This window comes from Cynara cardunculus, assembly GCF_001531365.2.
Source record: "Cynara cardunculus var. scolymus isolate 2C chromosome LG 1, CcrdV1, whole genome shotgun sequence".
Taxonomy (NCBI): Eukaryota; Viridiplantae; Streptophyta; class Magnoliopsida; order Asterales; family Asteraceae; genus Cynara; species Cynara cardunculus.
In genome coordinates, this window is record NC_037528.1 from 16,262,048 (window position 1) to 16,275,757 (window position 13,710).

Sequence of the window (13,710 nt, forward strand, 5' to 3'; positions counted from 1 at the left end):
TATATAGATAATAATTATAAATTATTTATAAATGTTATTAATTATATTGATTATTTTTAATTAATATTAAATATAAAATAGTTGTTAAAAAGAAAATATAACAATTATGAAAATGTTTATGTAAGTTACATAAAAACTAAGTTATATTTATTTTATGGGGAAATTGCATTAAAGTGGAACCAACTTTCACCTGATTCTTATTTGGGGAACCAACTTTCAAAATTGTCATTTAGGGGTCTCTATCAAACTTTTTATTTATTTAAAGGTCTGGTTAACCTGTTAATGCTGACATCATCCAGATCTTTTGCCAACTAGGATATTCCACGTCATATTAATTTTTTATTTTAAAACTAATATTCCACGTCATATTTAAAATTGCAAAATAATTATAGAAAAATAACTAAAATTCGTTTTGTTTTACAAAATTATTGTAATAAAATCTATTTTTCATTCCAAATCTCATTTTTTTTAAATTCAGATATCAAATTGGAGATTTTTTAAAAAATGGACTTCTTTACTCATAATTTGATATATGATTTTAAAAAAAAAAATGAGATTTGAAATGAAAATTAGATTTTATTACAATAACTTTTTGGAAAAAAAAACGAATTTTAGTTATTTTTCTGCAATTATTTTGCAATTTTAAATATGACGTGGAATATTAGTTTTAAAATAAAAAATTAATATGACGTGGAATATTAGTTTTAAATTAAAAAATAACGTGAAATATCTTAGTTGGCAAAAAGATTTGGATAATGTCAGGATTAACAGGTCAACAGATCAATCAAACCCTTAAATTAACAAAAAGTTTGATAGAGATTCCTAAATGACAATTTTAAAAGTTGGTTCCCCAAAATAGAAGTCAAGTGAAAGTTGGTTTCATTTTGGTACAATTTTCCTTTATTTTATTTCATAAGTAATTAAATATGGTAAATGCTTTTAATAATATATTTAGTTTAATATGTAAATTACCAATTTTATTTTTATTCATATTATATATAACACTTATTTAAAAGTATAGCTTAACGTACATTTTTTTTTCTTCTAAAATTTGTTCCAACATATTCAAAATTTATAATATACATATACTAATCAATTTTAATTTTTTTGAATTCATATCGTATACTATTTAATCTTTATTTGTTATTTTGTTTGTATTAATTAATATATTATATTATTAAAAATGTGTTTTAGTTATATTAATAAAAATTTATTTTGATTATATTATGAAATATTTGTAATTGACTATCGTTTCAAGATGTCTTTTTTATCATTTACAAGCTTATAAGCTAGTTTTTGCTAACATAATCTATTCATCAGCCAGCTTATCAGCTAACTTATCAACAATTGGCTAGTTTATCAGCTAAAAGTTAGGTTATGAGTTATCAACTAGCTAGTTTACCAAACATGACCTTAGTTATTTAAAAAATGTAATAATTGCATATTTTTAAAAGTGTGTCTCATTTTTATTCCAGACATTTTATTTTGGGATGAAGTGAAAATACAATAAAACCTCTTTAAATATTGAAAATGTATTGATTAACAGATAAAAAAAAAAAAGCTGAAATTTTATTACATCAAGAATTCTTCATAAATTTTTAGTGCATTTTGAGATTCGACATTAAAAGTTTGTGATGCAGCAAGAATAATTTAAAGATTAGCTCCAGTTAGATTTAAATTTTAATAAAATATCAAACACAATAAGCATATTGGGAAAAAAAAAAGGGTCGTTTACCAAATGTTTACCTGGGTAAGCGCTTCTTAGATTACATTACCTTACCGGATAAGGACCAAGAATCTTATCCAACAAGAGCGAGCCAAGAACCGAGAGTCGTACCCGGTAAGTGAGAGCTATAACTTTTACGGTGGTTAGCGCTTACAGGGTAAATTGTGGCATACTATGCCGTTTTTGTTGACTAAAATTTACCCGGTGAGTAAGTGAAAGTATTGAATTAAGTGCTTATCAGGTAGGTGTTTGATAAACATCCCCTTAGTTATGCTTTTTTTAAAAGGCAACAGTTTATTCTGGCAAAAATGGAAAGAAACAATGAATGAGGAACAAAATAAGCAACCGTCCCATCAACAAGAAAACTGTGAAGAAGGAACAAGAAACTACAACCAAACACCCCAAGAACAAGCACGAAACAACCATCCATAACAAAAGAGACTAAAAACTAAAGCAACAAAGGCATCAGACGAAAGAAAAGAGGCAAACCCGAAGCGGAGGCACCAAGGACGGACCCAATGTAGTACATACTGCATACATTATCGTTTCGTTCCTCCGTTGTAGTATAAAAAAATATAGGGTCATGGAAAGTGTCACTGCATCAATTTGATGTGTGTCACTATATATATTTAAAACTACAATGAGAACACAAATTTTCTTGGTGAAGTTGGTTTGCAAGACTTTTCTTACATCCCAGACCCGAATTTGGGTCCCATTTTCTTAGTTTTTAATTTCAGTTTTATTATATTTATAAAAAACCTTACAATAGAAAACTTAAATAGAAAAACAATAAACTAACTAAGAAACTAATATTAATTTTATAAAATATATCCATATATTTTATAATTAAATAATGTCACCCGTTAAAAATTATCCCAAGTTAATCTCTAGGAGTCACGAAACACCGAAAAGAGTTTGCATGAATCTTGAAAAAAGATTTAGTTTAGCCGCCACAACCCCATGGAACCATTTAGCATCTTAGTTATGTTAATTTAAGAAAAGATTTTAGTGACTGTTTAGCTGTTGCTGAATAGTTTGATACAAAATGATTAAAAAACTCTTATAATATGATACAAAATAGAATATAATTGTTAAGAGTAAAATTAGGATGCTAAATGATTAAGAGAGACCCAAAATACAGAATTGTTCAGATAGTTTTGAAACCATGAAGAGACATACCTATTTTTATCAAACAAGATTCATTTCGTAGAGATTTAGAAGCTACCTCTTAATGAAACTATTAAAAGGTAAACAAACAACCCCTTAATTTATGATATTAAATGAGAAACCTCTGAAAATATATTTTTATCAAATTTAATGAAATTTTAAGTTGTCCCAAATCGAGACTATAAAAAATTATCCTTAGAAAATTCAAAATATATTAATTTAGCGAGTAATTAGGTGTGTCAATATAGTACTAAACCAAACAGATCAATTGTTATAAGTTTGTTTAATTAGACTGTTTAACAGTTGTTGAATGATTTGAAGTAGAATAATTAAATGATGATATAGTACAAAATAAAATATAATTGTTTGGTAATTGTTTACAACGAATAAGGCATTGAATGGTTAGGGAGGCCCAAGATACAAAATCATTCAGAGGGTTTTAGAACCATTAAAAGACATATTTTTTTGCCAAACAAGATTCACCTCTTAATGATTCAAATGTTGCTTCTTAATGGAACTATTAAGAGTAAACAAACAACCATAAGATATCATACACCACAAAGATTATCTTATTGTTCCAACTTGATTTATTAATTATTAAATATTTAAGTATTTTTTCCCTAGTCATTCATTAATACTTGATCTAATTAAATATGCAACCCTAAATTGAATTTCAATTATTTTATTTCTTTTCCAGTTTCCCACTTACCCTAAAACTTGAGAGAAGTATTTTTTGGCTCACTCAGTGACTGAAACTGATACGGGACCTAGAATGGAACCATAACCTGTCTTGTATTTGGTCATTTACTCATCCAATGGTTCAAACTATGGTCATAATGTAAAACACCATTTCTATTCAATACCAGATAGAACGTTATAGGATTTTGATCGATAATGAAATTGAGTGTTACTTTCGTTATACAAATTACCAAAAGCAGACACTGCAAACGACATGGACCAGAGTAAGCTTACTATACATTAATCGAGTGGGCAGTGATTAGAGCTCGCTCGAGTGAAGGCACTCGTCAACAAGTTGTCGAAGGTTAGGATTCTCCATAGCCGCCACAACTCTTTCCTTGTCATTCAATTGTTTGTTCACTGCAAATTCACAAATTGCTTACCTCATCAAACTGTAATGCCCATATATATAGCCCAAAGCCAATAACTTCATATTAACTAATTAAGACCATGATGGAACTTATTGATAGCACACAACTTTCTTACAATAAAGAGCTCACAGATCCAATTTTCTACCGATATGAGACAAGTGATTACAGTTAACATCAATTGCTAGAAGTTCATCAACTTACTTGTTAAGCACCAAGTGGCTGCAGCTTAAATGGAGAAGATGTTGATGGGTGTGGTTTAGGAATAACTCGAATAACTATGAAGCCTCCAGGGAGTAGCATAGTTAGTTAAAGGGTTGTATACTTGCACCAACATGCGAGGATTCGAGTCTGGCGACTACTACAGTGTAGGAGTTACAATTCTTTTGGGGATTGGGCTTGTGAGCACTAAGCTCTTGAGCCAGCAACCTAGCGGACATTTGTGTACCTCATTTACGTCTCACATAAGGCTATTTGGGTGCAATGGTACGGGTCGGTTTAGGGTTGCTGGTTACAAACCCTATTGCACAAATTCAAATGACTCTAAACATGATTGATAACTATTAATAGCCAAGGCTTTTACCTGCTTCTTCATCTGCATGGGATCCAGGAGCTACTTTGATGTCTACCTGTGGTATTTGAGCATCAAATGATGATATAAGATTAACAATGAAGCACCATAGGGAGATGAACTCAATCTAAACATCATTATGAGTCAATGAAGATTGTCCATATTCCCTCCGTCCCAAAAGATGCAACGTTTGATTTTATATACTTCAATGGAAGTTCTTTTACTAATAATCGAACACCAAAAATGTCCGTTAATAAGATATAATAAAGAAATTTTATGGACCAACATCAATGTCATCGATTTTTCTTTGAGGATTAATAACGTAAAATTTGGATTGAAATCTTACAAAAAAAAACTAAATGCATTTTTCTAAATAAGAAAATGGATATTTTTGGTAAGTTTTTTGTTTCAACAAATTCTCCAAAATTGAGAAACTAAGCGGTTTATCTGCGTAAGCGCTTACCAACTTATATTACCTTAACCAAGAAATATGGAGATAAAAATAATATTTTATTAAATATATAGAATATTTTAATAATATAATTAATGATGTAATCTTCTCTTAGAATTAAATTTAAATTTTTTCTAGAGATATTGTACAGAAATTTTGAAGGATCTGGTGAAAATAGAAATGAGATGTTTAGAAGTTGGAAGCCTATACAAACAATAGATTACTAGATTCAGGCAGGGTTATACGTTGAGGTAGCTGACCTTGAAATGTGGAGGGAAGCAATCTTTCAGCTTAACTCTGAGGCATAGACCAATTACAGTTGCCATACTGCAGTGCTGAATGGTTGGGGTGAAAGTTATCCTAACAACAACTCAACCGTCAATATAAATGGAAAATACCAAAAAATGCTGCAGTTAGTAACATAATCGTCCCTAATTTTCATATAAGCCAATCTCAGTTATTTACTTACTGTGTGAGTATGACAAGTACCCGTTAAAAGGTATGGTAACAACTAAGGCTTTTACCCGGAGAAGACTCTTACTCAGTAAGTGCTTACCGGTTAAGAGACGCTAACAAACAACCATTTTTTGATGACCGAGAATGTTATCAGACAAGATAAGTGGGGATGGTAACTCTTATCCATAAGCGCTTACCCGGCAAACATTTTGTAAATGGCCTCTAGAACTTGCTTCCTAATTTTCTCTTTTATCTGTTTCATGCTGTATCTATAGTTTTCATAGTAAGATTCGTTGTGATGTTTTGTCCGACATAGAAAGAATAGTGGAATCTTACTGTATTAGTGAACCATATATATATATATATATATATATATATATATATATATATATATGAACTTTAGGCATATCACTTGTCCCATTAGGTGAGTTAAGAATAATTTGACCTTGTTATGTAAATTTTGCACTAGCACTATCTGTGTAATTTTCTCATTATTTCTTATAATATCCTAAGGACATTGATTATTCACGTTCTAATGATTGATTTTCTGCACTAAAGTCCAAATAACAAAGGGTGCAAATTTGACAAAATATCCCTCTTGTATACACTTCCTCTAAACTTTTTTTCCATGACATTTCGATAAAGTTTACTACTTTCCCATAAATTACTACAAAGGCATTGAAAAGCACAAATACCCCATGAATGGAGGGAGCTGTGGGCTTTATTTTCGCCATAAATTTGATAAAGACATCAACACTCAAACTCAACACTGCTCTAATTAAGTGGTAATTAGTGCCTACTGTCTTAGGTCACGATTCAAACCTCACCAAAGATGAGGTTGTCTAAGTTTATTTGTTGTCGTATGTAAATATCATATATGCTTAAAAAGACAAATACGATCCAATTGTCGTTGGTCAAATAAGATTTTACAATATAAGGGAAAATCTGCTGATTTAGGATAAATACTAGGGACGATTCATGTAAAATTCACCAACTACTGCAAAAAGGGCAGTTAAATTCTATTTGGCAGTGTTACGGGTGCCCATTGCAATTAACCAAAATATCTTGGGTCATTCTGTCAATAGGACAAATGTTCGGGGGGTTTACTGCATTTCAAATTTTCTTCCAAAGTTGCTTGCTTGCTTCCATAATCCATACTACATAACTACTCTAACACATAGCATCCATTCAATAATGGAAGGTAGGGAGGTGTAAACAAGACTTGACGATGCTGCAAATGGCTCATGTTTGACTCCTTCGATTGAGGTGGTCGAATCGGACTAAAGAAGTTAAATTTCAAGCTATTTGAAATATATCTGGTTCTACTCAAATTTTAACATGCTAGTATTGGTTATAATTTGCAATCTAACTTTTTATGAAACTGAAAATTTGCACTTTGAGAAGAAGGCAAAATATCCCAAAATAATCAACATACTATCAAGTATCAACCGTAGAAACTGTATAAAATAAAAATAAAAAAATGAATTTATAAAGGTATGGTAACAACTAAGGCAAATTTTATGAAGTTAAAACTAACTAAATACAAAAAACCTCTGAAAAAATAGGTCATGGAGTTACGATCTCCGACAAAAATCTCACAAAATACTTTACAATAGGTTGAAATTCTTAAAATGAGATTTTTCACTTTTAAAAACCTATCAAAAACCATATGATAGATTAGATGCTAAGAAAGTATATATTTCGTACACGTTTGGTTCTTTCCTAAATAACATGTTCATTTAATTCGCTGACATGATTTTTTTTAATTTAATTTAATTTTTATATGGCAGCCATAAAAAATTTCTAAGTGGCATTTTTTTTTCTAAAGGTTACAATTTTCTTTTTAAATAAAAAAACTAAATTGTATATTTTTGTTTGAAGTATATAATATTTACATACGACAAAATAGAATAAATAAACTCACACCTTTTTTCACCTTTGATGAGGTTTGACTTCTTAGGAGACCAAAGATTCACATATCATTAGACTAGATACTCTTTGATAACTAGATGTATATTATTTTCTCCTATTTCCTTACTTTTCAACTAGTTTCGTCATTGTAATACTTATTTTATTATTTTTATTTTGCTGAGATTTTATGAAATATTTTTATTTGACATACTAAGATAGTTGTAAACTGTTTTATTTATATAATTTTGTTAGGAAAAATAATAATTACTTATATATATAAAATCTGTTATTGAAAAATCTCTAATAATTAAATAAAGTATGAAACAACTCAAAATGAATTTATTACAATAAAATCGAATTTAGAAAAAGAAAAAAGGTGTAGTATAGATTGAAGTAAAAATAATAAACCAAAAGAAAAAAAAACATTAAAACAAAGTGTGTAAGAAATTAGTGCTTTCATATATCCTTCTCCCTAAAGTCTATTGCATAAATGGGTACTAATAAATTTCAATAATTGGTTTAAGATTTATTAATTTGCAATTAACGAAAATAATTTACTCAAAAATGAGTGATGTTAAGTTAGAACGTCATGAAATCAACCTTAACCAATTAAACATAAATTAAACTTATGGACCGTTTACTATACGCTTACCCGAGTAAGCACTTACCAAGTCACATTACCTTAATGGATAAAAATGACAAGAACCAATAATCTTATCCGGTAAGAACGAAGACAAAGATCGAGAGTCTTATTTGGTAAGTGATGATGACGAATCTTACCACGATTAACGCTTACCGGGTAAACTGTTGTATGTGATGCCGTTTTGGTGGACTAAAATCTTATCCGGTAAGTATGTGATAGTATTGAATTTACTGGTAAGCCCTTACCAAATAAATGTTTGATAAACGAATCCTTAAATCATCTTTAATGGGGACCCTATTTCTTGCACGATTTTGCTTTTTACCCACACTATTCTGGTTTAATGGGGTTTTTATATCTTGCACCAAAAAAGTGTAATGAATAGTGAAACACCTATTCCTCTACACCATTTTTTGTTAGGTTCCAAGATATACACAAATGATCCCTCAATTTTGATGTTTACTTATTTTTACTTTAAAAGCTATAAAGCATTTACGTGTTAAGTGTTTTATATTATTAATAAGATTTACATTATTAAAACACAATAATATATATCCCTCGACAGCATATGCATTATTGTTTAGATGCGTAAAGTAACTTTTATCTGTTAATGAAATGTTCGTTTTATGAACTTCTAGTTAAAAAATGATATAACGGTATAATTTAGGTTATAGCGTAAACGACAATAAAAAGAGTATAGTTCTTAAATAGTAAATATAAAGGTATTATCGAACATTTATATAATTAAATATAAAAATGGATTTATCTAGAATATTTCTAAAATTAACATTTACTTTGGATTATAGTAAAATATAAATACAACATTTATTTTATTTTATAAATATTTATTTTAAAATAAACTAAAATATATAGACGATAATTACAAAAAATAGTAAAAGAAATTATGAAAATAGTAAAAGAAATTATGAAAATAGTAAAAGAAATTATGAAAATAGCAATATAATAACCATTGGTCGACCGCTCCATGATTAGAGTCCAATAATGGAGTCTTGTCACTTTTCACTCTGTACTTTTCAATTGTAAATTTAGCAAAAATATTTTCGTTATATAGAAATATATTAAATTCCAAAAAAAATAAAAATAAAAATAAAAAAACATGCAAGAAAAACATTAAAATCGATATTCATTTAGAAGATACCAGTTCCGAAAATGAAAAGTCAAAGCAGCAGAAAGAAAAAGACTCACAGTATCCGGCCGAGCTTCTCATCGACGGTGATAGACTCCTCGGAGAGAACACTTAGCTGTTCCAACGAATAAGGATGCTCCGGATCTCTTATATCCCTCACAAAATTTATCGATCTAAAGTCAAAGATCTCAATAACATCATCTCCACAAAATTGACCAGAAATCGAAGCCGACACCTGAATCATTCCATAACTGATGATATGATAACAACAGCAAATTGAAAATTAGAAAGGATATCATAAATCTCGAGAGGATCAACGGCGTCATGGAGGTCACAGTGAAGATGCACATCTGATCGACTGATTCTTTCTTTCTTTTCACGTACAACCGGATTTGCGTTTATCAATCCAAGCGTCATTGTTGAGTGATTTAGGTGATGAGAATTTGGTTGTTTATTATGTATGTGTCTGGGCAGAAGTAAGGAGACTGGCTGGTGGTTTGATTTTGAGTTCCGATTGTGCCCTTCCAGAAACTGGGTACTCGTGCCCACAGATTGCAATTGTTTTCTAAAAAGGGGAAAAACTGGTTGAAAAATGACACCCATTACCCTTTCGTAACAAGTGTTATCTTATTTTATTTTAATTGGTATTATATGATAATTAATCCGTCAAAAAGTTTGAAATAATATTAATAAAACCCGCCTTCATTCTAGGCAAAACAAACACTATGACATCAACCCATGGTTTTCTTGTTCAGGGGGCTGAACCAACAAATTTAATTAGGAGAGTCACAAATAATCATAACAAAATATAGCCTTTGTCAAATATTTATTGGTAGATAAGCAAAAGTGAGTTAAACATCATGTAAGTTTTCTTTTACCATATCATCGTATTAAGATTAAAAAAATAGAATAATACAGGAAAGAAAAAACCTGAGAATAATACGAGGAGTACTAAACAAGAAAAGTAAAATACAAGCAATCAAATGCCCGAGCTGAAGGTCAAAACACATAAAAGGGTCGATGAGGGATGACCCTATACTATAAGGGAAGCTCATCCAACAAGGGAGAGGCGAGATGGATTCTCGATCCACAATGCTCAAGAATGTTTCCTTTGCTTGTTTGTCTCGACACCCATTTGAAAATTCGAACTTGCATCTCAGCAGAATCCAACTTCTTGTTATGGTGGCTCGAGATCAAGTAGCACGCAGTGTTTCTTGGTTCAGAACATGTCCTTACACGGGTCAATATTTACACGAAGAAACAGAAAATTGATCTAAAGTTGGGAATAAATAAGCATATAAACAGGAAGACGCTTCGTAGAATACTAATACCATATTTTGCTAAGAAATTCTAAATATTCTATGGTTATAGGAGAACGCTCCATGTGATATGAGCAGTCAAATACTATTCAAGTTAAAATATGATTAGTAATGTGAAAGACTGCCTAGATTAATACGAACAGTTAGCTTAAAATAACAAACTACATACTTAATTGTTTTAATGTATCTAAGCTTATTATAGATTACCTAGATGGATAACATCATCAATGTGAGAGTTGTTATTTGGATTTTGAAGCAGTTATGAAGCGTTTCGAAAGAAGAGAGGTGAAGACCCATTCCCAGGTGTTCAAAATTTATCCAAGCTTTGGATGGGGAACATGAATCGTAAGTTTCATCTTAATTGGGATAGTTGGTCTTCTTCTCCTTACCTTGTTTAGTCTTTTTGCTTGTCTTAGGCTTGGGTTTTGCTTTGGCCTTTGTCTGGGGATGTTTCGTTTTTGTTTCTTTTTGTTTTCGCTTGTTGTGGTGGATTTTTGTATCCTCTTGTGTCTAGCTTCTTGCTGGATCTTTTGTTCAATATATTGGTTGGCTTGGTGAGGGTGATGGCCATGCCGAAGCTCTCCTCCTTGTCCTTCCTTTTTTGCCTTTCAAAAAAATTGAAGCGTTTCGATGTGGCTTTTAGTTGATTATGTAACCTAATTCTTCTCTCCCCTTAAATTCTTATTCCAGAATCTAGCAAAGCCAAGAGCTTGTGCGGTAATGATATTTTACTATATACAATAAAAGAGATTCATTGCCTAATTGTCTATATTTGTTGAACAAAGAAACACCCGAATCCAATCCCAATGCTTGTGCTTGTTCATAATTGAATTGGTTATACGACTCAAACTAGGATAAAGAAATATTAGACAAGGAAGTAAAAACGGACAAGCATAAGCACGTATTTATAGAAATGAAGAGTTCAAATATCAGGCATAAGAATAGCACGTACAAACAAAATTGTAAAGGACTTCTGCATCTAACTACTCCTTAGCAAAGATCAGTTTGGCCAAATCTCAATCAATGACAGTGAATTTTAGAACCAAAAGGGCGGTGTCCTATTGGTTTAAGTTTGGGCTCTAAAGATCAAAAGTGTCTGAAAGTCCCAGGTTTGAATCCAAGAATGAATAAAAAATCTCATTGTGGTCATGGATGTTCAAATGCATTGACTTCAAGTTACCCACGAAGCGGATGGTCGTCCTGGGATTAGTCGGCTCGTATAACAGGTTGGATATCAAGGTTAATAAAAAAAAAACAATGAATCTTAGAGTGTTTTTAATAATGATTTTCAAATCTCAATTAATGATATCAAGTTTCACCTAAATAAGCTAAAAATAATTTAGCATAACTATAAATATAATACTAGTTGATGAATAACTAGAAAAAAGGTACAGTTGAATTACCAATTTGTTGGTCAAATCTCAATGGTGAACATCGTAACCAAGGACGTGGTTCAAGGATTTGATAACGAATAGAGTGGCCATTCAAGTATAGTCAATAAAGAAAGGGGGGATAGGGTTAGTTATGGACCCTCAAGAGGGGGACTAGGGTTAGTTATGGACCCTTAAATGGGTAAAATGAGCCTACTAGAAAAGTTAAGAAAGAATCGTCGTCCAAAACATGTAGTATCATTCTTGAACCCATTTTGGGTATAAAAATCAGCTCTCATCCCCACCTCATTTCATTTATCCGTAAAGACAAGTAGACATCATGTCCTTAGACAAGTCAATTTTCCATCTCTGTAGTCGATGAAGTTGATATGTAATTTTATATACAACTCTAAATCTTTATTCGACAATTTATCAAGTATTTTAATAATTTGAAAAAAAAAAACTCATATTATTATTATGAAGAAAATATACCAAGTTATATAATTTTTTTTGATTAACCTGAATATCCAACCCGCTATGCGAGCCGACTAATCTGAGGTCGACCACCTGCTTTGCAGATAACCCAGAGTCACCGCATTTGAACATCCGTGACCACAAGAAGATGTTTATTTCTCCTTGGATTTGAACATGAAACCTCCTGATACTTTTGACTTTTGGAGCCAAACTCAAACCAATCAAATACCACCCTTGTGGTTAATTATATATTTTTAAATAAATGATAATATGAATTACCAGTAAAACAAATATAGTTATATTTGAATGTTAATATCTATATGTATGTTAAATTATTTTAATAAACTTAAAGTGAAAATTTATTAAAAGTCACATAGATTAATTTCTTAGTTTACGCTTTGATTTGCAGGAATAGAATGGATCTAGAAAATTTGGAATTCAAATTCATTCCAATTTCATATTTAGTTTGTTGGATTGTCCGGATTTGAAATACTAACATTTGATTAAAATCCTTCTATCATAGCATTTTGAAATTCTTAGGAAGTGTTTGGGATTTCGTAGGATCGTATGCAATAAAGTTTTAGAAAATGTTAAAAGCATTTCTTTTGTAATAATCGATTAATAAAAATGTAATTTAATTACTTTTATAATTTTTTTATATAAATAATGAAATCCAATTTTATTTCAAATCCTACAAACCAAACACACCATTGATTTCAAATTCATCAAAATCAAAATTCCTCCTTGAAATCCAAATCTCTTAAACAATTCTGCAAATAAGACAGAACCTTAAGGAATTAATGATTTATATACTTAATGCTTCGTAAATGTATTATTGAAATTTAAAGTTTTACGTACTATATATATTATATATATATATATAGGGGCTGGTTCAAATAGAAACCAACCATATGGTACAAACTATGTGAACCAATCTTAATCGTTCATTTTATCATCAAACGGTTATTATTAAATGAGATTAAATAAACAATAATTTAATTAATGTATTAATTGATATGTGTATGAACAATTGTTCAAAGGGTAAATTGGTCAAACGGTCATTATTAAATGAGTATAAAAAATAATCAATTAATCAATAAATTAATTGGGCTGCTTATGAACAATTGTTCACAGGGGATTTTGGTAATAAATCCTCATGCATCGTGAATCCGATATTCTCCAGCCCGATTTGTAACCTACGATCGATTATGAACATATTCACAACTCATGTTCACATGTCGGCCCTATGCTCGTGTGAACAACATCTGTGTCTTGCAATGTAAACACTATGTTCATATGTTCACATGTCGGCCCTATGTTCGTGTGAACAACATCTGTGTCTTACAATGTAAACACTATGTTCATATGGTGT

The 13,710-nt window shown here is 30.5% G+C and overlaps 1 protein-coding gene across 1 annotated transcript; it reads right to left on the reverse strand.

Moving 5' to 3' along the window:
• Positions 1–3,727: 3,727 nt before the first annotated feature.
• On the reverse strand, positions 3,728–9,750 carry LOC112522008 (protein AE7-like 1). The gene is made up of 5 exons (XM_025131057.1): positions 9,472–9,750; positions 9,235–9,340; positions 5,282–5,381; positions 4,583–4,628; positions 3,728–3,991 (listed from the first exon to the last, which is right to left on the reverse strand). The coding sequence occupies exons 1-5, from the start codon at positions 9,590–9,592 to the stop codon at positions 3,891–3,893; spliced, it is 474 nt and encodes a 157-aa protein (XP_024986825.1). The 5' UTR covers positions 9,593–9,750; the 3' UTR covers positions 3,728–3,890.
• Between the last annotated feature and the right edge of the window lie 3,960 nt (positions 9,751–13,710).

Bases quoted from the DNA above. Each gene is read 5' to 3' on its own strand.
- LOC112522008 (XM_025131057.1), bottom strand. From the start codon at position 9,592: ATGACGCTTGGATTGATAAACGCAAATCCGGTTGTACGTGAAAAGAAA. The intron at 4,629-5,281 runs GTCAGCTACCTC...CAAATACCACAG, and splicing joins GCTTCCCTCCACATTTCAAG to GTAGACATCAAAGTAGCTCC. The intron at 3,992-4,582 runs GTAAAAGCCTTG...GTGAATTTGCAG, and splicing joins CCATGCAGATGAAGAAGCAG to TGAACAAACAATTGAATGAC.